The sequence below is a fragment of the Terrapene carolina genome, unplaced genomic scaffold (genome assembly GCF_002925995.2).
Source record: "Terrapene carolina triunguis isolate 2854851 unplaced genomic scaffold, T_m_triunguis-2.0 Scaffold23, whole genome shotgun sequence".
Lineage (NCBI taxonomy): Eukaryota > Metazoa > Chordata > Testudines > Emydidae > Terrapene > Terrapene triunguis.
Genome location: NW_020664374.1, coordinates 1,528,252 through 1,551,473, shown reverse-complemented (window position 1 = coordinate 1,551,473; position 23,222 = coordinate 1,528,252). Strand labels below are relative to the sequence as shown.

The 23,222-nt window shown below is 39.4% G+C and overlaps 1 protein-coding gene across 1 annotated transcript in view; it reads right to left on the bottom strand.

The window, feature by feature from the left end:
• Positions 1–23,222, bottom strand: part of LOC112109713 (gamma-aminobutyric acid receptor subunit gamma-3) — a 514,545-nt gene that overhangs the window by 227,254 nt on the left and 264,069 nt on the right. The window contains exons 4-5 of the mRNA XM_026648999.1: positions 11,391–11,611; positions 7,651–7,733 (exon numbers count right to left, since the gene is read on the bottom strand). Of these exons, the coding sequence (XP_026504784.1) occupies positions 7,651–7,733; positions 11,391–11,611 (304 nt within the window). The remainder of the gene's footprint in view (positions 1–7,650; positions 7,734–11,390; positions 11,612–23,222) is intronic.

The window sequence follows — 23,222 nt, the reverse complement described above, 5'->3', positions numbered from 1 at the left end:
AGACTGAATCAAGAAATTTAGCTGTGTGGTATCCAGAACTCATTGAAGAGAACTTCTCAACTAAAAAGTGCAGATTAAGATCCAGATTCTTCCTGTATGCACATCTGTGGCATTCAGTTTATAAGAAGTCTGCTCTCGCCTACCAAAATGTCAATAATGAAAACTCAGCATGGGATATAAAATCAAGCTGGGTTCTTTCTGGCTTCTGCCTCACCAGTAATAAGATTCTGCAATCAGAACTTCATTAATAATTCTGTTGATGATACATGAGACAGAAAAGAATACAACGCTATCTGCCAGACCAGAATTTGTTTTTTTCAGGCTAATGGGAGGAAAAATAAAATAAAATAAAATAAAATAGTTGAAATCATTATTTTTGTCAGAAAACTAAATTGATGAGTCTTAATACCAAATAGCTAAACTGTAAATTCATAAAAGGAGTTTCTCTATTCCAAGGGATATATTTGGTGAAATGGAATTTTTATGTAGAAAGAGAGGATCTGTTTTTCCTACACACTAGTACAATAATAGATTTGTATGAAATTTATGGAAACTTTTTCACAACATTTCTTGCAATTTTTTAACCATTCTGTGTTTCATGATTTTGCATACCAATTTTTAAAAAATTGTTCTTGAAATTTCAGGAGACTGGTCATTTTTCACATTTTGAAGCATGCCTAAAATTGAGTAAATTAAGCCACTTTTGGTTAAAACTTCACATTTGCATATGGTTAACCTAACATGCATATATGTCTGTGTGTAGCCGGTAGGCTGTATATTTATTGTGATTGGACTGAGCAAAGGGCTGAGATCCAACATCTGAGTTCCATTCCCATCTCACCTATAGATTGGCTGCATCGTACCACAGTAGTTTGACACTTTGAACTTTGTTCTGTTAAAAGAACACTTGTAGGGTTCTAATTCTCTAAATTGATTTGGAGTTTGATAAAGCACATGTAATTCATTTAAATACTTTAAAATAACTGGAGCTGCTAAATATATCAACTTAAATTAGTAAATTAAGTAACTGTAAACTGACTTTGGAGATTAGCTGCTACCACTGGGAAAAACAGCAAAAATTCTAGTAAATGAATTAATTTCTGTAATTACAAATATATCCAGTGCGTGACCTGTATTTTAGAGTTAAATCTTTGTTATTCAACAGCAAAAGGTTAATTTAAAAAAAAAAATCTAGTTGTTCTGTGGAGACCTCACTGGACATGTCAGCAGGATGGCAAACACCATATTGAATTCTTCCCTATGCAGTGATTGGATATGGGTCTGGGAGAGGGAGGAGCTGCACAACTCACATCTGGAGCCTTGAGTAATTACAGACACGCACAGCAGGAAAGCCCATCCCTTACTTCCTGCTGACAGTTGTCCCCATACTGGATGATGGGAATGCCACATGAAGGATGAGGGGAAAGCAGTGGACATGTTATTCCTTGACTTTAGCAAAGCTTTTGATATGGTCTCCCACAGTATTCTTGCCGACAAGTTAAAGAAGTATGGGCTGGATGAATGGACTATAAGGTGGATAGAAAGCTGGCTCAATGTCAGGCTCAACGGGTAGTGATCAATGGCTCCATGTCTAGTTGGCAGCCGGTATCAAGCGGAGTGTCCCAAGGGTCGGTCCTGGGGCCGGTTTTGTTCAATATCTTAATTAATGATCTAGAGGATGGTGTGGACTGCACCCTCAGCAAGTTTGCAGATGACACTAAACTGGGAGGAGTGGTAGATACACTGAAGGGTAGGGATAGGATACAGCGGGACCTAGACAAATTAGAGGACTGGGACAAAAGAAATCTGATGAGGTTCAACAAGGACAAGTGCAGAGTCCTGCACTTAGGACGGAAGAATCCCATGCACTGCTACAGACTAGGGACCGAATGGCTAGGAAGCAGTTCTGCAGAAAAGGACCTAGGGGTTACAGTGGATGAGAAGCTGGATATGAGTCAACAGTGTGCCCTTGTTGCCAAGAAGGCTAACGGCATTTTGGGCTGGATAAGTAGGGGCATTGCCAGCAGATCGAGCGATGTGATCATTCCCCTCTATTCGGCACTGGCGAGGCCTCACATGGAGTACTGTGTCCAGTTTTGGTCCCCACACTACAAGAAGGATGTGGAAAAATTGGAAAGAGCCCAGCAGAGGGCAACAAAAATGATTAGGGGGCTGGAGCACATGACTTATGAGGAGAGGCTGGGGGAACTGGGATTGTTTAGTCTGCAGAAGAGAAGAATGAGGGGGGATTTGATAGCTGCTTCCAACTACCTGAAAGGGGGTTCCAAAGAGGATTGATCTAGACTGTTCTCAGTGGTAGCAGATGACAGAACAAGGAGCAATGGTCTCAAGTTGTAGTGGGGAAGGTTTAGGTTGGATATCAGGAAAAAAATTTTCACTAGGAGGGCGGTGAAGCACTGCAATGGGTTACCTAGGGAGGTGGTGGAATCTCCTTCCTTGGAGGTTTTTAAGGTCAGGCTTGACAAAGCCCTGGCTGGGATGATTTAGTTGGGAATTGGTCCTGCTTTGAGCAGGGGATTGGACTAGATGACCTCCTGAGGTCCCTTCCAACCCTGATATTCTATGATTCTAAGCAGAGGGTAGCTAGCAAAAAGCCCACATCTGCTCACCTGCAGAAAGGTCGATAACTGGCAACAGGCAATTTGGTTGGTGTTTTTGTTCCACAAACGCCAATATTCCTTTAATTAACCACCATGGCTTTATGTGGATCAAAAACAACAGGAAACAATAAATTAATAAAAAAAAAATAATCAGATCAGCCCAGTGAGATAGCTCTTTATTTGTATATCTCACATTATTCTTGGCTCAGTCTCCAGCTCAGATATATTTCTAAAAGTGGTAAATCTTCAAACTCTGCCACACAGATTGTTCCAGACATTAATGACGCAGTAAACGCACAGTCCTGCACTTTCTGACACTCTATATACTACAGTTGGTTCTTGAACAATCAGCTGCCATATGGTATGGCTGCTGGCAGTCATGTGCATCTGCCAGACAGGGTGGAGCAAGTGCAAGCTCATGCTGAGCATATAGATGAACGGTAAGCTCAAGAAGCCTCCTTGATACATGGCCCCAGGTAAGTCCTGAGGAACAGGGAGTAGCCAGAGATAACCTATGCCATTTTTCTTTTGGCTACTATTGTATTTGTTAATGTTTAAAAAATGCAAGAGGCTGAATGCTCCTTCTGCTTACACTGGCCGAGAAGAGCAAAAGCTCCGGCTTTGGGAGATGGAGGATGGAAGAGGCGAGGAGGTATATGGCTCCAGTACATGTTTCTAATCTCTCCAGAGCCTGTGGAAGGCATCACAGGCATCTTATTAAGGTAGGGCAGGAAGATGTTGATGGGTAAAAGGTTGTTCCTCTTCTAACCAGGTAGATTTCCAACAGGAAATCCACACAGAAGTTAATGCTTTTCCAAGCAGTTTTAACTCCCCTTCAATACCGTTAGCCCCATCCCAGGAAGTAGAGATGCATGCAGGGGTTTGGGTTTTTTTGTGCCTTTTGCTTTTTACACGCACAAACAAAACCTTATTATGAAAGAACCACAAAGGCACACTGAGATCCTAATAACCATATTTACTAATTATATACAACGTGCAAGGCCTGGCTACATATATACATTGGCTTCTCAGGCAAGGTTCGATGGCATCTGAAACATAGAAGACAGTGAGGGTCAAAGCTAATTAAAGGAATACTGCCCAATTCCTATACATTAAAGGAAGGCAGCATGATTCCCAGGGACCAGGAGTTGCCTTGGAAATGCCACAGGCTTGTACCCAGGGAATTGGCTCCTGGAACTACTATCTTTCCAGTTCATGGGGCTATAGCCTGTTTTCCTGCAGTGCTCTAGGTTCTGCTGCATCACTAACCACAAATGAGTTCAGAAACCACTTCAGAGGTGAGAGAGAAGGGAATACCATGAAGTGAACTATGCAGCATTTCTAGCTAATATTTCCTCCTCCCATGGGTTTTCCAACAAGAGGGAATGATTAGGAGCTAGTAATCAAAATAAGTTAAATTAGCACAGTAAAATGGCCCCATCCAGCCCACTGTATTCTTCTGACTCTTCCTGGCAACCAGACCATTTGACTCCAACATAAGAGAAAGGCTAGGAGTCAGAAGGTCTTGCAAGGACCTAGCTCAGTCTAAAATGTATTTGGTAAAAATTAAAGGAAATGTTTAGAAAAGGTGCTAAGTTTTAGATATTAACATAGTTAATGTTCAAGTGTCTGTGCAGCAGGATAGGTTATAGTATATGAAGTGTGAGTAGGTTTTTTGTGGTTGCCTGCAATTTAACTTTCAATTGTGTGCACGCACATGGGCATTCTGCTGTAAATTCTACAACCATTTAGGTTTTTGTTTTATTCACAAGACAACACATTGTGGAATCTAAATTTGTAATAAGGTCCTCCCCTTGGAAATTTGGCATAGCTGACAGTAATAAATCATTCAGCCATTCACCTCATAAGTCCTCTGGAGCGTCATGTATCTTCAAATTGCAATGTGTGTACATAACACTGAAAATATAATGAAGCTATAACACAAACAAATCCCTGAGATGTTCTACATGAAAATTTACAAAAGAAGTGCTAAGATAGTGCTAAAGGTAGCAATAAAATAGCCTTCAGGGAAAGGAATGTCACTTGATAACTTAAAAATAACCTCTAGTGAACGGCATTATTAGAGCAGGTGAGAAAGTTGCAGAATCATTTTGTTATAGTTTTTCATGTGTTATTTGCATACATCAAGAAAACTGTAAAACTGAGACAAACAAAACTCTTGACTATGCCCATATAACTGCCATTTCCTCAGATGGTGTTGCATGCATGCACCCAAAGTTAGAAAGATTTTTTTGTCTAAAAGATTTAAGTTATGATAAAACAAGTCAGGCCAAGATCAAGTTTAAAATTTAGCTATGGGCCTGAACCTTCTGATGTTCAAATCTTATTCAGTGCAAAGTGAAGAGTTGTTACTCGAAATAAGATAGTGGCACAGAATACAGCTTAATTGCTTTCTGGAGCTGCCCCCAACAGTTATTATGCCTCCAAACTGAAGAAAGGACTAGGATGATTTCTCTGCCTGTCAAGAGTTGGCCATCTTCTCTGGATATTGATAAAGCTGGGGTGTCAAACTCATTTGGCAGCGAGAACCAAACTCCATTTTTGATTATGGTCCATGGGCGGGGGTATACATTTAAAACTACACACTACCTTCAGCAAGATAGCAATGGGAGGTTTACACAAAGATCCAGGGTAAAATATGGACTTTATGTACTATATAAACTATTATTTGTTTGTTGAGTAACTTATTGTCGCATTCAATTTCTCTGGGAAAATCTGCTCCCTTGTAGAACTGCTACAATCTTGTCCATTATTTCTCTTTCTTTCCCATCCTATTTTTCTGTTCTCTCCCTATTTCCACCTCTTTGTGGGCTTAACTCCCACCTCCTCTCCCATTCCATTCACTAAAATGATCATCAATAAAGCAGTTCATGTTGACAATATAGCATTATCATTGGACTTTAAAGTTGACACTCCAGTGAGATTAATATAGACAGGGGAGTTAACAAATCTAAGTAATTGTTTCAGGCTGTCTACAGACTCAAAGACATTTCAGCACTAGTAACATTTGGAAGATTACTTTTTATTTTTAATGACAAGTTAGATTCTACACAATCTGAATACATCAAATGGGCTGAATCTGGCTCACAAGCTGTATGTCCTAAAGCATTTTTGCCCAGGATTTACATATCCATCGAGCTCATAAAAATACTCGAAAGTTCATTTTTTAAAAATGGAATTGAATCAATTGCACTGTCTTTTCCCCCCCAAAACATTTGCCTTGTGGGAGGAAAATACCTCCATGCTCCGAACTTGGTTCCAAATCCTGTTTCAAACTGGACAAGATGAATACTCTTCTACACTACCAATATACTTCCCAGGGGGAAAAAAGTAGTGTGTATCACATAAATGTGTTTACCAAATGGTGTTACCTCTCTACTTATTTTATAGATATGATGGGAAAATGATATTATTTAAAAGGAAAAAGAAAATGATAGCTTTCCCAGTCCTTCACTTCTATCTACAGGGTACATTCCCTGAGATACAGGATTTATCAAAGTGTACACTTTTTGTTAGAGCCCTTTTTAAAAAATATTGACAGCACATCACTGACGATGAATGATCTGTTTCAGGAAGAGGGAGTACTCTGTGAAAAATACATTTTTAATGCCTTTTTCACCCGATCATCCTAAAAAGAATCTTTTCCCCAAAACTTTTCATGCATATGAGTGCAGGTGAATGAATAGGAGAGAATAAACACACTCCTTACTACGGATTGCATTAAAAAAAAAAATTAAGTAACTGTGAGCCTGGCCAGAAGAAAATTGTCCTTTTGGAAGGGAACACCAGTTAGAGTAGGACTGAAATTGGATTCATTACTAAGCACTCATGAGTCACACAATCAGAATGTTCAATGTGCTGAACATTCCCTTCCTTTAGAAGGCAAATCCCACCTCAGGGGATAAACAACTGGGGTTTTTTTTGTTTTTTTGTTAAACCATTCAACTTTTATTTTTGGGTACAGAGGCAATCAGGAATGTGCCTTTAGCAAATTTTAAAAACAATTTAGAAAGTCATAAACCATGTTTGTAGGGACCCGTGGTATTTGCATACACACACAATACCTAGCATGATGATATTATGGGTTAGCTTTCACATTCCTGACTTTCTTTTCTAAAAAATCTCACTAAAACTTGACTTTTAAGATATTAAGGAAAAAGCCTGTGATGAGAGTCAGATACAGTAAACCAAATGCCATGCTTGTCCTTTTAAACATCACTTACTACATTTGGATCATGTTTGTAATTACATTTCTGCAGCAGCATAATGTTAATTGAGATGTGCCATCTCCCATCTCTGGGGTGTTCATGTTAACAACAGGATTCCTGCCAACCTCCCACAATGATGACAGCATTTATAGACAAAATTACACACAATACAATCCAGTTGGAACTACCATGCAGCTGAATAATACAAGAAAAAAATAGCCTTCGTCTAATGATACAGTCTATTTCTGAATTATGAGGCAAAGTTACTACCATGCTATTTCTCATAAACTCAGACATCAGAGATGATGGAGATCAGTTCTCCATCTAGTTCACAACTGCCCTTAGGAGCACCATTTACACACTGATCTCTCTAAAAGGAAGTTTTAATCTTTGGCTTGGAAAATAAACAGGAGTAGTTATGATATAGCCTATATCTGAACTGCACATCTCATAATACAGTAGCTTCTCTTCTCAAATATATGTTACATTATTTTTATAACCATCTCATCATAGCAGACTGATGTGAATATCTGCTCCTTGTTAAACTGTAATTATGACTGCAAACAGAGATGCTGGTGCTTGAGCTCTAGCGGTATAACTCTACATGGGGCATTTCACGACAAAAACTTCTGCCATGAATGCTGAAGCGAAAACACATATATATATGATAATATCAAAAGCAAACCTCAGCTTCCAGTACCTGTTCAGGAAAACCTGAACAACCTGACAGAAATTAGAGACAAACTGGTGCCTCTCCACAAGGTTCAAGTATAATAGATATGCACTGAAGCAGTACTTACAACTAGAGAATATCAACGGGCAAGAATGTTCATCCATTGGGAAATTATGTAGCTGCAGCTGGCATTCTGCATTGATGGTGAGTCTGTGGAAAAACCAGGTAATTGTCACTATAAATCAGCACAACGAAAAGTTAAAGGAACATGGTAGGGTAATCGTTGGTAATTGTCCAAGACACAATTGGGAAATTTTGAAGCATTGCTACAGAATTAAATGCTCGGAAATGGGTGATATGGCTGTGCATGCATGCATGGAAACAGAGCTTTATGCAGTGTTGTATGGGTTTTGCTTGGTATTTCATTGTAAACTTAATAGCCCAATCGGTGATATTCTTTCTCCCATATTAGGCGACCATTTTTAAACTAGTTACTATCTACACTTCTTATCAAAGAACTTTTAAAATACATGTAACAAAAATATGCCCAATTAACATAGGCCAGCACAAATGTTTGCAAAAATATCTACCACATTTTAAAATGATGTTTAAAATGGTTTACTAACACAGGGCACACTACAAATAAGACCAGTTCTTAAATTACCATTAAGACAGGGGGTTCAGTCCATTAAACTACAAAGTCAGTCTATATATTTGACTAGATCATATAATATATTAGTTTTATTTGAAAGCTATTTTCAAGTAATGGACACTATATTAATTTCACTGCTGAGTTTGCCCAGCAAATGACAAATTTTAGGAAAACTAATTAAAAGGTAAACAAACTAGATTTGAGAAGGTCTAGATGCCTTAAATTTGGGCTGACAGCCAGAGAAATGTCTATCGTGTTTAAGCTCAGTTGTAAGTAAATTAGTTCTCTCTGCCCAGGAGTTTTAATTGTACAACAGGACAGGATTCCAAGGTTGCATACCTGAAAGTGGCCAGAGAAGAGGAGGACCTGGCACAAACTTGTACACTGATTCTTGAATTTAGAAATTTAGTCAACTCAAGGCTGTTCTTTCTGAGACATCCACAGTGGAGAAATTGGAGGTACTACAGCTGTCTCTTACCTACAGTTCTGTAGAGTCAATAGTCTGCAACAATAAAGACTGCCTACTTGTTGCTGAGTTTTCTGTCCTAGCTTGTGAACATTAAGGTTTATAGAGTTCCTCGTACACAGAGGAAAGGTTGAGTGGTAAAACTGGAAACTGAACTCCTTGCATACATGTAAAATGCTCAGTTAAGCAAAGGAGGGCTGTAACAGGGTCAGCTGGGTACTGAGCTCCCCGTGACGTGGGGTGGCTCGGCAGCATCCTCCCATCAGTCTTCCCTCTCTTCAGGGCTCCCAGTTAAACTCCACAGGCCATTCTGACAGGGATTTCTTTATTTTCCAAAAACAGTGAATCAAAATTACAATAAAATTAGGGAATTACCCTGCCTGCCTTCGTCTCTGCCCTCAGGAATATCTTTTCCTGTCTCTGGCAATCCATGAAGTTCCTCCTTCTCTGCAGTTCCTGCTATTCTGTCATCTCCCCTAGCTGGAGCTCAACCTTCTGGCTCTGGCTTCTAGGCCCTAAACCCTCTCTCAATCAGGTTCTCCTACAGGAGCCTTCTGCTTACTGCAGCTCTTCTCTGCCATAGATTCCTCTTCCTGTCCTCTGCTCTCCTCTTTATAGACAACAGCTGCCCTCTATCAGGCCCCATTGAAAGGCAGTTAATGAGACTCAGGTGGACTGGACCAGTTCCCTCTTAAAGAGCCCAGTCTACCCTTTGACACGGGCCAAATGTTTTTCTGATTAACAGCGTATGGTAAGATATTTTTGCAGTCCATGGGACAGATGGTGGTGTTCTCAGAGACACCTATAAAACTCCATTACTTCAGTGAGGTTTCACAGGCGTAAGTAACAGTGCACAATTTGGCACAAAATATGGCACCAAAAATTGTTAGATAAAAGGGGGGTGCATACAAAAACTAACCAAATGAGCATCTTCTCACATTCATCAAGGTCCTGTTTGAAAGCCCACTGAAGTGACTGAGAGACTTTCCATGTACTTCAGTGGGCTTTGGATAAAGCCTCAAAAAAGGAGGATACTGAAAGAACATGTAGGATACAGCTACACAGCAATTAAACACCTGCAGCTGGCCTGGGTCAGCTGACTTGAAACTTGTGGGGCTCAAGCTGTAAAATTGCTGTGTGAACATTTGGGCTTGAGCTAGAACCTGGCCTCTGGGATACCGTGAGGGGGGAGGGTCCCAGAGCCTGGGCTCTAGCCCGAGCCCGAACATCTATATAGCAAAGTTTAGCTCCGCAGCCAGATCCCAAGTCAGCTGACCCAGGCCAGCCACAGCAGTACCACCGGTCTTTTATTCCAGTGTAGACATACCCTCAGTGGTAGTTTTCAGCTGTTGTATTCCTTTCTTGTTTGACAGTCTGTAAATAGGGACACTTGTCATTGAAGCTCAGCTTCCATATGCAAGTATCATCAGCGTGACGATGCACTGAGGAGGTTGAATACAATCAGGGCAGCAACTGTGTAGCATGGAAGATATATTTTACAGATAGATTGTTTGCTGTATAGGGAATCTTGTTTATTGTGGAATTCCACTTTTGAACAGTTCAGCTCCTCTGCTGAATAAAAGCAATTTTTCTTTATTTAAATGCACCCTTTTAATGCAAATATATACTTTATGGTATTGTCTTGCTTAGATAAACTCTAACATATTTCTTCCAGTAGTTCCCCTTTTTGACAAAACATATGATGTGCTATCTTCCAGTGTGACTTGTATATAGAAACTGGCATTGATGCTAGTATGCACCTAAACATGAGCATACTAGCAGAGGAAGAATCTCTAAATATATATTTTGCATCTTTTTTCCTCTGCAGAACTCAAAGCATTTTCACAGATTGGTAGAATGAGGCACAGAGTAATTACTTGACTTGCCCAAGATTACATAATAAGAAAATGACACAGACAGGAATAAAATCCAGGTCTTCCAATGTCCAATTCAGTGCTCTAAACAGTGGATCAATCTGTCTCCAGAGGCTCTGTTTGGTTCAAATACACACCCAGGTGTATACCTGAATCGAATCTGAGCTAATCTGCCCTCCAAAATAGAGCTGGCTGGGAAATGTTTTTTCCCTTCCCTCTGAAAAATTTCAACAAAATTGTTTTTTTCTTATTATTTGCAGAAGTTTTTCTTTGATTTTTTTTTATGAGGTAGGGAATCTAAAAATTAAAACTGAAAATGTTTGGTTTACTTGGAACAGCAACCCAAAAGATGTATGTGTGTTTTTTTATGAAAACACAAAACAATTGACCAAAAAATGACATTTCACGCAAACTTCTGTTTTGTCAAAAAGCCATTTTTCATCAAAAATATTTTGATTTTTTCCCCAGCTCTACTGTAAGCCAAGTCAGGAAGTTTTATAGAAACTATTTCTCTTGCAAGATTTCTGGGATTACATGCTTCTGGCTGGATTACAAACACTGAGAGAGGAACCTTTCTTGTAGAATTTTTGACACTTCTGCTTTCGGTTCCTGAATATGGAAGTGAAGAAAGGCACAAAAAGTTTTAAAAAGAATAAGCAAGCTTTTTTAACCTAAAAAATGGTTTAGCTTGGGGCTTAGTTTGAATTTTGGACAAATATTCATGTCATTTGTTTTAAACAGCATCAATTTGCCTGTCCCTAAAACAGATTTGAATATAAGTTAGGAATAAGTTAAAAAAACCAAACCAAAACATCTAAAAATACTCTGCAGAAAAAGAGACCAAATACTTTCAGCCACACACTCCTACTTCCTACCTTAAAGTATACAAGATTTTCCCATCATTCCATATTCTCAGAAGCTGATTGGGTGTAGTGATCCAATGAGCTTCTGCTGTTTTAGAATTTCGGAAGATAGTGTCTGGTATCCATATCAATCCAACCATATTGCTGTTTAGAGTCAGTATTTTCATGGTGCTGTTGAAACGAAGGCGGCTGTCTGTCCATGTCTGAGCAAAAAATATATCAATTTGGTATTCCTGTAATAAAAGCACAACATAAAAACTGAAGTTGGTTCCACGCATTCCACTTATATTTGGTCTTTGATAGGATATAGTTAAAGGGCTGTAGCCTCAGTCAGTGTAACGTGACATAGCTCTATTAAAATCAATGGATCTATGTTGATTTACACCAGCTAAAGAGCTGGTCTTTTAAAGTTTTTTTGTTTGTTTGTTTTCATTCTCAGAATTAGTTTACTTTAGGGGAAAAAAATAGAACATGATCTCCTGCATTGGCCTTTTGGCTTAGCATTCTCTGCCCCACCACACAGTCTTGACCATCCTTCTCTGTGTGAAGTCAGGGAAGTCACAACTGGACAATATATCTGCAGTGGCTTCCCTGCCTCAGTGTGAAAACAGAGGCTTTAAGGAGCTGCTATATGATGAAACAGCTGTTTGAGATTCAGGTAGCATTAGACAAATTGGCTAGTGATTAAATAAGTCAGCTGAAGAATGACAAATTGTGTGGAACATGGCAGCCACACACACACACACATATTAATTGTTCTGTTGCATGTATAGCCTACAGCAGAAAGATGCCATGATCATAGATTCTAATTTATTTTTCTTTACAGATACCTCATGTATTTCAAATGCCAAGTGCCAGAACTCTCTTAAACTGCCATTAATATGCTAATCCAGATGCTACAATCTTATCTTTTCCATAGTTAAATTTTATTGCCATGTTTCTGTTAATAAGTAGTCATAATAAGGGTGATAAAATAGAAGTTACACACACACACACACACACACAAAGTATGAGCATGTGTATATATTATTACATACAAAAAACTTTGTTAACAGATAGATATTTAAGTTTCAAAATCCAGTACTTAAAATACCAATTCCACATCAGCCAGTACAACCTTCATTCTGCATCCTGGTGCATCCAACCTATGCATTGAATGATGGGAGGATCTTGTGGGAAAAAATGTGATTATATAAAGACTTTATCATAATGCATAAGCATAAAGGGGCAGAATTAAGGGTTCCTGGTCAATATGGCAGTTCCTTGCTTGAGCCTTTGTCCAGCCTAATTTTCATTTAATGTAGGTTTTTTGCATGAAGGTTCCTTGGTGATTTTTTTTTAAAGGAAAAAAGTACAAATCAATTCTATTATGCACCACTGTAACAACTTATCATGTATTATTAGCAGGTTTTGTGCCATGAATTTATCCTAGTATTCTAACTGTATTCTAGGAGCCATCTGGTTACCCTGCATTATTCCTATAATTACCATCTTTTGCAGGCCATCCTTCCAGAATTGATGTTATAACACTATTTATTGTTATTCATTGACACTATTAGCCGAGAAACACGCTCTGGGACTCTCACCTTTCCATGATGAATGATCGATGGATATGTAAGAATTCTTAGCATGTATAGGAATAGCAGGTAATATATCACCTTATGACTTGCAGCATAGCTACTAACAGTCCCTAGAACCTTTCCCTTTAGCCTTTCTAGCTGTGATTTTTCTTTTTAATTAGCTTTATTTTGACAAGAGATTTGACACTGAAGGGGACTTATTTTCATCTTGGTGTGCAGGGAATTGCGCATCTCTGTACATTGAGACAAGGAAGAATATCAAAGTATCTAGCTCATACTGATTGTTATTTCTATTTTTAAATACATGGGAAGTGCTCAGAAATTACAGGGATGAGGGAAATGGTCATAAAACTACCCACCTATATATATTTATAAATGTTCAAAAATTATTGTTTCCTCACTTTGCCATTATTGCAGAGAGTGGATTATTCACATTATGTTCTACTATTTGCCCCATCTCTGCCAGCTCCTCATTGCAACACCCTGGAGAAGAGAGGCTTGTATGTATTTACCTGATACAGAAGGGAATATGCTAGACATGGCCACATGTATAGCAGTTTTCTCTAACTGCTGAGCTAGTGGAACTGTTCCTTTAGCTTGCAAGCGGAGACCAGTATTTATGGAGCCAAAGGCTATGATGCCACATATATACAGCTGGCTAATGAGCGTGGTGTATTTATAAACAACAATGGATTGATGCAAGATGTTCATATTTGAAATTATTTGATAGGAAAAGAATGCTTATTTTGATTGCCAAATTATTTCTAAATTTAGGAGCAGCTGTAATTCTCTTTTGGGATATTGTACACACTTAGGATTTTGCTTATGCAAAAGGAAAGACAGCCCTGAACTGTTTAATTAATGTCCACCATACTTTTCTTCCCCATACTCTCCACAACACACACATTCCTTCTTTTTAAGTATTCCAGGAGGTAAGGTAGTCCAGTTGGCGTTTCCTGTTAAGTACTACATTTAGAACTGCCCCTAGAGGTTATTCAAAATACAACTGGTAAAGCATAAGACCGGGATGAGCAGATGCAACTCCATTTACTTGAATGGGTTGTTTAAACCAGGGCTGAATTTAAGCCTGTGTGCATATATAACTGCATTGGATCCTCTAGTAATAAAACATGGCCTATTGTTTTAAATGTGTCTCTCTGTCCTATGCTCAGCGTGAAATGATTTATTTAAGTAGTATCACAGAACAACTCAGTAAACAGCATTTCCCCCCCCCACACACATATTTCCTAACAATTTAGCTCTGTTTAAAAGTAACACGTTACAGATGCAATGTACTATATTCAATAATAAGGGATAAACAGATATTTACATCTGATATCTGAACTGTAATTTCCCCTTTTTCTTCATCCATTAATCCCTTTAAAAAAGGATGCTAGATCAGTTCAGCCTTCACATTAATCATTGTAATTACCTCAGCCTTCATCCAAATGGTGAATGGGGTTGCTATTTAGGTATTCCATTTTTGAGCTAGAGAAAGAGAGGTCAACTTTGAAAGCCGGGTGTATAAAATTAGGCTCCTTTGCCCAGATCCTCAAAAGGTATTTACTTGCCTAATTCTCATTGATTTCAATGGGAGTCAGGCACCTAAGTGCCTTTGACAATCTGGGCCCTAAATTTTAATATATAGGCACTTAAACATAAGTGGCTTGATTTTCATAGATGCTGAGTGTGTCTCTCCCAGCAGTCAACAGACAACATTCATTGCAGTGTGGAGGAAGGGTGCAACGGCCTCTGAACCATTTAAACCCCACATAGGGACTGTGCAAGGAATCTGCTGAGTGTGCACTCACAAGTGATACTTGCCTATCCATTCCATGCCACAGGAAGGGTCTCCATGCTAGCTTCACGTAGGAGTAAGTATTTGGGCCATAATGTATGAAAAGACAAGGATCACTTTCAATTAACTGGTTTTACCTTTTAGAGGAATACGTAGGCCAATTGTTTTATAGAGGTAATACTAGCATTTATGGTATTTAGGCAAGAAATAATCTTTATCTTAAGTTCTATGTAAAATCTTCTGCCTAGAAAATCTTAATGGGAACAGGTTTCTTTGCTAACACCAAGGAATACTTGATGAATGAAGAATTAGAAAGCAGAGAAACCAATCTCACCAATTATGGCTAGAGACACATCAATTTTCTAAACACATTTCTGAGATGTTACCGATGCAAAAAAATAATAATCTTCTTGCCTGTTCACAGATATACATAAACTTAGACATTATATACAGTAGCCCTGCTCCTGATTACTTATTTATGAATTACGGAAGTAGTTTGTACCCCTGGGTGTTAGGGGCCTGTGGGGCTAGAGAATGGGAGGAGGGTCTTGAATTCTTCTCTCTGGCACTGATAGGATAGAGACGCAGGCCCAGATCTTCAATGGTATTTATGCTTCTAACTTACATTGAAATCAAGGGAAGTTAGGAGCCTAAATATCTTTGAGAATCATCATAGATATCACTGTAGTAGGTTGATTAATGTGCCTTTCCACCTAGCTGCAATAGGACCATGACGATAAAGGGAGGGGAGATATGGTGATTGTAGAAAGAGTAGATATATGTCTGGTGTGGGGAGGGAGAGTGAGGGATTGACACCATAGAGTATTAGATGCTCTAATGTGTGAGACAGGGAATTATTGTGAAGTATTTTGTGGGTAGGTGGATTGGAAAAAGGAATTGCACATATTTAACTTATTTACAAATCAGACCAAACATCTGTTTTTCTTCTCATTCTCAAAGGAGACATGGAGAGGAACTCTGAAAAATACTGCATGTTATTGAATGCCCTTGCTCCTCACTTGGGCAAATCCAAGACCACCAATCATCCATTTGCAATACTTGGTTTCACTCATAAATTGCATGGAAGCATCTAGAAAGACAATATGTAATCTATCTTGCCAAACACAGAGAAAAAAAAGTGTAACAGTTTTAAGCAAAACACTAAAAATGTCCAACAAGACAGCTGTTACAGCTAGTCATTCCTGAGGGTCCCTTTTTGAGTATCCAGTGCAGTAGCTGTCTGTCTGAGGTACTTATATTGCCCCCATCACTGTAGTATCTGAGCGCCTCACAAGCTTTAGTGTATTTCTACTAACAACATCCCTGTGAGATTGGGAAGTGCTATGTGAATGGGCCTAAAGGGGTTAATGAGAGCTAGTGGGCACAATCAGCATTGCACCACTACACGTGCATTAGGCGTCAAACCTGGTGGGAGGAGCTAAAAGGGCTGAACCCGGCATCCAGGCCTAATTAGGAAGGAGAGCAGATCTCTGGCACTCACTCAGTGAGAGGAGCCTGGTGGGAGTCAGGGAGCTGAGTGGGCTACTGGCAAGTAGAGGCTCCCTGAAGGAAGGTAGGTCTAGAACAGGGATCCCAAGGCAGTTGGGAAGGAGCAGCAGGAAGTGAGTTTGACCAGGACTCTGCGAGGAGGGGTCTGCAGGGAGCACGGAATCTCCTGCTGAGTCAGGGTCTGCCCTGCAAGGGGAGTGGAGAAAACTCTCCCCAGGCGGAACCAACTGGTTAGCAGGAACTGCAGCTATGCAATGAGTGAGTGGAAGAGGCTGAGAAAGAATGGAGCTGATACCCTAGGAGTGCAGGAAGAGGCTGAGGCAAAATCCCAAGAAAGGCAAGATAGGACGTGGTCCAGGGAGGTAGTTAGAGGTCTGGGTAGTCAGGCCTTGATTATCTGTTCAAGAACTGGAACCCACTAGAGAGAGAGCCTAGGATGCCCCACCATCCCACCAAGAAAGGTGGAGTGGAACCCCCCTCCCCAACAAATGGTAAGGACTACTGAATCCCCTGATACAACGGTAAGTGCCGAGGGTCCTATATGAAGTTGATGGACTCTTATTTGTTGGACTATTGGTACCCCAGAAGTGGTGGGAGTCTATGTGACCCGGCCAGAAGGCCGAGTTGCAAGAAGTAGCCGACTACCACAGGGCTAGAACAGCAGTCAGCAGGAAGCTCTAAAGGAGGAGAGCCTGCTGTGCTATGCCCAGCCACATGGGGGTGCACTTGCTTATGAATCATATGCTTACATCCCTATTTTACAAACTGGAACTGAGACGCAGAGAGGTTAAGTGATTTTCCCACAGTCACACAGGAAATCTATAGTGGAGCAAGGAATTTAATCCAGGTCTCCTAGTTCCTAGTGTAGTACCTTTAGCTACTGGACAATCCTGCCTCTGCAGTCCTTCAGTGGCCACTTTCAAATAAACAAAATTACTGAATGTCCAAAAAATATGCTAGACATCCCCCACAAGAAGCAAAGATACAGTCTCTGCTCAAAGAGCATGCAATCTAAATCAGACCCATAAATAACCATGGTGGGGGGGGGGAAGTTGAAAAAGCAAATTCAGAGGTGAAAATAATACAGAGTTACTTGTGAAGTCTACACTTATCAAAGTTTTTATTGTGATTTAAAATACACCTCCCACCATGGGCCTTGATATTGTTTTTAACCAAGTTAGGCTTGTGACTGTAAGACAATATACATGATTCAGACAACTTTCTGGGCAAATTGCTAAAATTGGTCAACTGTAAGTGCACTTTCTAGACTTGTGTTTGAGGGAATTGCACATGTTTAACTTGTTTAAAAACCAGACCAAACATCTGTTTGTTTTCTCATTCTCCAAGGAGACATTGAGAGAAACTCTTAAAAATATTGCACGTTATTGAATGCCCTTGCTCCTCACTTGGGCAAATTCAAAACCACCAAGCTTCCATTTGCAATGCTTGGTTTCAACCATAAACTGCATGAGAGCATCTAGAAAGACAATATGAAATCTATCTTGCCAAACACGTAGAAAAAAAGTGTAACAGTTTTAGGCAAAACACTAAAAATGTCCAACTAACCAAAATATCCCAATATCATAACTGAAAATACGCCATTAACCATATCAATTACTACAATGCTGTATGTCTAACAGAGAAAATCTCAAGTTTTGATACATTCCAAATAAGCCATTTAATTCAAGTATATTTACAATTGCTTCCTTTTCAGACATGTAAATTTTGCCTTAGATAAACACTTAACTCGGCATTTGTAGTATTCTCTATATTTATTGTAGGGTATACTTAGGAAAGACTGAGGTAATATTAGCTAAGACAAATTTTTAAGGATCCCTGCTGTTTTGCGTGAGACAGACAAAAGGCCAGTTTTCCAAAAAGTTTTTAGTCTGCCCTTCAACTGTGCATATGCACAAAATTTGCTTAGGCAAAATTGCAATCTTGTGCATTCACCTGTTAGAATCTATACATGCAAACCACTTTTATGCACAATGTACACATTCAAGGAGGATTTGTGTACAGAATTTCTGTCATCTGATTGCACAAACGGATGGTGTAAAACTAACTTCCCATGCACACCCACAGATAAAGGCCATATTTTGAAGATACAGCTCGAAGTGTCAGGGGTTCAACCAAAGCCTCTTTCTAAAGACCTTTGTTTCCTTTAGACAAATTTCAGAAAGTCATTTTATATATATATATGTGTGTGTGCGCGCGCGCGTGTGTGTGTGTGTATATATATATATACACACACACACACATATATGTATAGCAATTAAATACCCAAAACACAATTTTTAAGTTACAGTCCAAAATTATCATGTTATTTAAAATCAAAAGAAATGTAATTCCTGTACAACACACAGATAATAAAACATGAATTTTACAATCATGAATGTGGAATGTTTGATCTCAACTGTAATTCATAGATAGCGATATATAGATAAAATTATTCACTCTCCATTTCAGCTTCAGAAGTATCTACTCTAGTATTACATGATTCCACAGCTACAATGCTATGAGCTAAATTTTGGAGAGTATATGCCAAAGAACAAAAAGAAATTCTGCAATTCCTCCTGTGAACTGATTACATTGATATAAATACAAAATCATAGGAAGGGATTAAAACAAATGCAGCTTCTGTGTGGAGGGAGGGGAACCCTGCAACTTTCATGCAATTTTCCTATATTACTAGAAATGTAATAGGTAATATATGTAGGTGATTACACAGGTACTCCTGATATGCCTATCTACCCTATTAATTACCTGCCTGATATTAGAAGTAATTGTTGCAGGGTTTTTTTCAATTTACCCAGATCTGGAAAGCTCTGTTTGTTGCTATGGAAACACTCCCACCTCTATTCCTCTATAATGAAGCAATAGTTCCCCTCCCAGTTGCTATAGTAACAGTGTGCAACAGGTTCCTCTTCACACAACAGCTGCTCTTCCTCTCTGCATTGCAGCTTTGGTCCTCACAGCTGTTAATTGCCATTATTATGCTGGAATCCACCAGAGTTGTCTAACTAGAACCTACTACCCAGGTTCTTTGGCTGTTCTTAGCAACATGTATCTCAGTACTGCTGAAAACAGCTCAGGGAGGGCAGGATACAGAGGTACTATTTTTTAATTATGACATATTCATATGGGAATATACTACAGGTGAAATTCACCCGTAAGCAAAGGGTCAAAATAACGCATATGCACAACTTAAACCCCATATCATGATATCAGTGATGCATAGGCCTATGCTGGCTTTTCCACCCAGGGTTGAATGCTAAATTCTCTCCAGCCATAGGCTTTCTCCACTGCAAAGTATATAAAGTCCACAGGGTCCTAACTCCAGTCTCTTTTAAAAAGGGCTGTTTTCAACATGGCTAGCCTTGATGGAGCCATCTTCAACTGACTTAAGCTGCTTAAACTATAGAGATCATGGTTAATCTGATTAATTACGGACCTCTGTAAGCATAAGAGAAGAAACTGAAATCTAAGGGCCAAATTTTGCACGATCACTCCATTTTCCTCACTGGCACAACCCTGGATTTACACCAGTTGGACAGAAACAGAGTTTGGCCCTATTTTTGTTGCTCTAGTCCATATTGCAATACAATAACAGGAGACTTTTGTTTTATAATAATGTTTTATCTCACCAATGTCTCTAAAATATATTTCATAACACACCATGGTGAATGTTTGTTTCAAAAGTGGGGCATGAACCAGTTCATAACATACAATTCAGTTAACAACAAGAGCAGAAAAAATACCATCACAGTTTCATTATCAATTAGCTTATTGTGAATGACACTACCTTTCCTCCCCATCACCACTGTCACAGTTTCAGAGTGACTTCACCTGTGTCTCCCCATTGTGGTGCCTCAAGGGAACCCACTTAAGGTTTCAGGCTTTGTAGGCATCACCCCTCTCAGGTGGAGACCCACATTTCTCTCCCTCCAGATCAGGTGCTTAGCCTTGCAGTCCCTGTGCACCTCACTGTGCTCTCCCTAGCAAGCCAGTCTGCCTAATGGCCAGCACTCATATAATGCTTTCTCTACAAGGACAAAGACAAGTGTTTTTACCAGTGACTGCTTTCTTCCAAAGCAAAGGACATTAAGGCAAAAGCATCCCAGAGAAAACATATACAAAGCAATAAAAGGATTTAAATGCTCACTAAACATACCAGTAATCACCCGTCTTCCATATGGGGAGTCTTGTAGCCCAAAAGCCTTTCCACAAGGGTGGGAGCTGACCTAGGACCACATGTCCCATCCGTTTGCTGAATCGAAAGAAACACCCTTAGTCTGTTTAAACTCAACCTTTTATACCTAACGTCTTGCTTTATATCCCTCCTGTTCACCAGGAGGTTAAGCTTCCGAGGGTGGGGATCTACTATGCAGCTAGCCTTGGGATTTTACCTTAATCAGTCCGAGTGATTCCAGATTATGCCCCTCACCTACCACCCAGCCCTAGGAACAGACAAATGCACATCACACGTATTGATTCAAAGGGCTATGAATACATTACAGCTCGTTCTGTCTGGCCCATATCAATATATTCGCTTTTTGAGGTTTTCATGTTTTAAACATTAAAATACAATGTGGTCCATAAAGATACTGTATACAGTTGCAATATCTGTAACTCACCCCCCCCCAAACAGCTAGAAATCCAAGAAAATGATGGTTGAAACTGGACTTGTGAGTTGCTCTTAGACTTTTTGGACTTGGTGATCTTTCCCTGAAAAATTAAGTTAGGTTTGCAGTAGTATCTGACATAGGCCACTGAACAACTGAGGTTTTAATTATCTGTCTTGGTAAGAGAAGCTCTTCCCTCCTGATAAATACATATAAGCCAGTTGCAATTAGAGTGAAGAAGGTCAGCTGGTTGAATAGTTGCTTTAATAAAGTTCCTCTCTGTGTCTTCACAGAAAGGAGAACAGTCTTCAGAGGTGACTTTCATAATGGAAAGTTACATTACCAGACTGAGGAAAACCCAATGAAAAGACACCAAAGCAAGAGAATGTCATACACTTAATTTTTTGTTTGAGATTCATTTTCCCTTGTTCCTCTAACAACATGCAGCTTCAGAGTGGCATTGGACTGATGAATTGTTTGGGAGAAGACTGACAAAAATGGGGACTTTTAAAGCTGTTTTTTATTGTGATTTTGTAGCCTTTGATAGTAAGCCAACATTAATATTCTTACTCACTGAAAGAGATTTCATGTCCTTCAAAAGGCTTCTAGGAGACAGAATTTGGATGGGAGTGAGTGGAATACAGCTGAATGCAGCTAAAATTGAAGATGGTTTGCTGAGTGGTTGCATTTTAATAAACGATCATGAAACATAAAACTGCAGTAGCATGGCAGCTGAAGTAGGCAAGGGCAGGCTTTTCCACATTGTGAGAACTTTTGTTTCAACAAGTCAACAAAAAGAATTTCAAATAAGTCAGAAAGTTTAGTAAAAAGAGGGCAAGTCACACAACTGTCGATAGATCACCTAATCACCATAGTAATTTTTTCCTAGCCTAGCATTAAAAAAAATCTTAAATCAATAACTTAGAATAACAAAGACAGGAACAAAAAGACATTCAGAACAAATTAATAAGACCTGAAATTTAATACAGTTAAATCTGGAAATAATCCTGATAGTCACAAGTTATGAAACTGAAAACAGGATAACAAGCTGAGGAAATTAATTATATGTATGTGTTTAAAAATTACTGAGTAGATCAAAAGATCACTTAGATAAATGGCAAACAGGCTGAAATGATCCAGATGAATAACACACAAATGGAAGCCAATGATCAAAATGTAACACCTGCTGTCACAAATGACATATATGCTGGAAATATGTTAATATCCTGGAACAGCAACCCACTCCTACTAGGGATGTGAATATTAAAGCACCTCATCACAAACAAGCTCCCCTTCCTGACAGTAGCCTTTTAACAAATATGTACAGGTGTTTGTAATCTGTGCACCAGCTGAGAAAGAAAGAGAACAATCAGAATCTCATAAAAACAGAGGGTAATATGTGACTAAACTTTATTCCTAGAATTGTGAAATTAACAAAGCCTACAAATAAACAAGATCCAAATTCAGTTTAGATCAATCTATTAAAAATATAGACAAGATTAAAACAGCTCTGCCTCAGAATCCTCAACTTTCATTATAGGTGACTTCCATGACCTCCATAACAGACTCGCAGCCTTAACTATAAGGTGAGTGCATAACTGGTTGGAAAATCATTCCCAGAGAGTAATCATCAGTGGTTCACAGTCATGCTGGAAGGGCATATCAAGTGGGTCCTGCAGGGATCAGTTCTGTTCAATATCTTCATCAATGCTTTAAATAATGGCATAGAGAGTACACTTATAAAGTTTGCGGATGATACCAAGCCAGAAGGGGTTGAAAGTGCTTTGGAGGACAGGACTGAAATTTAAAATGATCTGGACAAACTAGAGAAATGGTCTGAAGTAAATAGGATGAAATTCAATAAGGACAAATGCAAAGTACTCCACTTAGGCCTGGTCTACACTAACCCCCCAATTCGAACTAAGGTACGCAACTTCAGCTACGTGAATAACGTAGCTGAAGTTCGAAGTACCATAGTTCGAACTTACCTCGGTCCAGACGCGGCAGGCAGGCTCCCCGTCGACTCCGCGGTACTCCTCTCGCCGAGCAGCAGTACCGCAGTCGACGGCGAGCACTTCCGGGTTCGACTTATCTCGTCCAGACAATACGCGATAAGTCGAACCCAGAAGTTCGATTGCTTGCCACCAAACTAGCGGCTGGGTATAGACGTACCCTAAGGAAGGAACAAATCAGTTGCACACATACAAAATGGGAAATGACTGCCTAGGAAGGAGTACTGCGGAAAGGGATCTGAGGGCCATAGTGGAGCACTAGCTAAACATGTGTCAATAGTGTAATGCTGTTGCAAAAAAAGCAAACATAATTCTGGGAT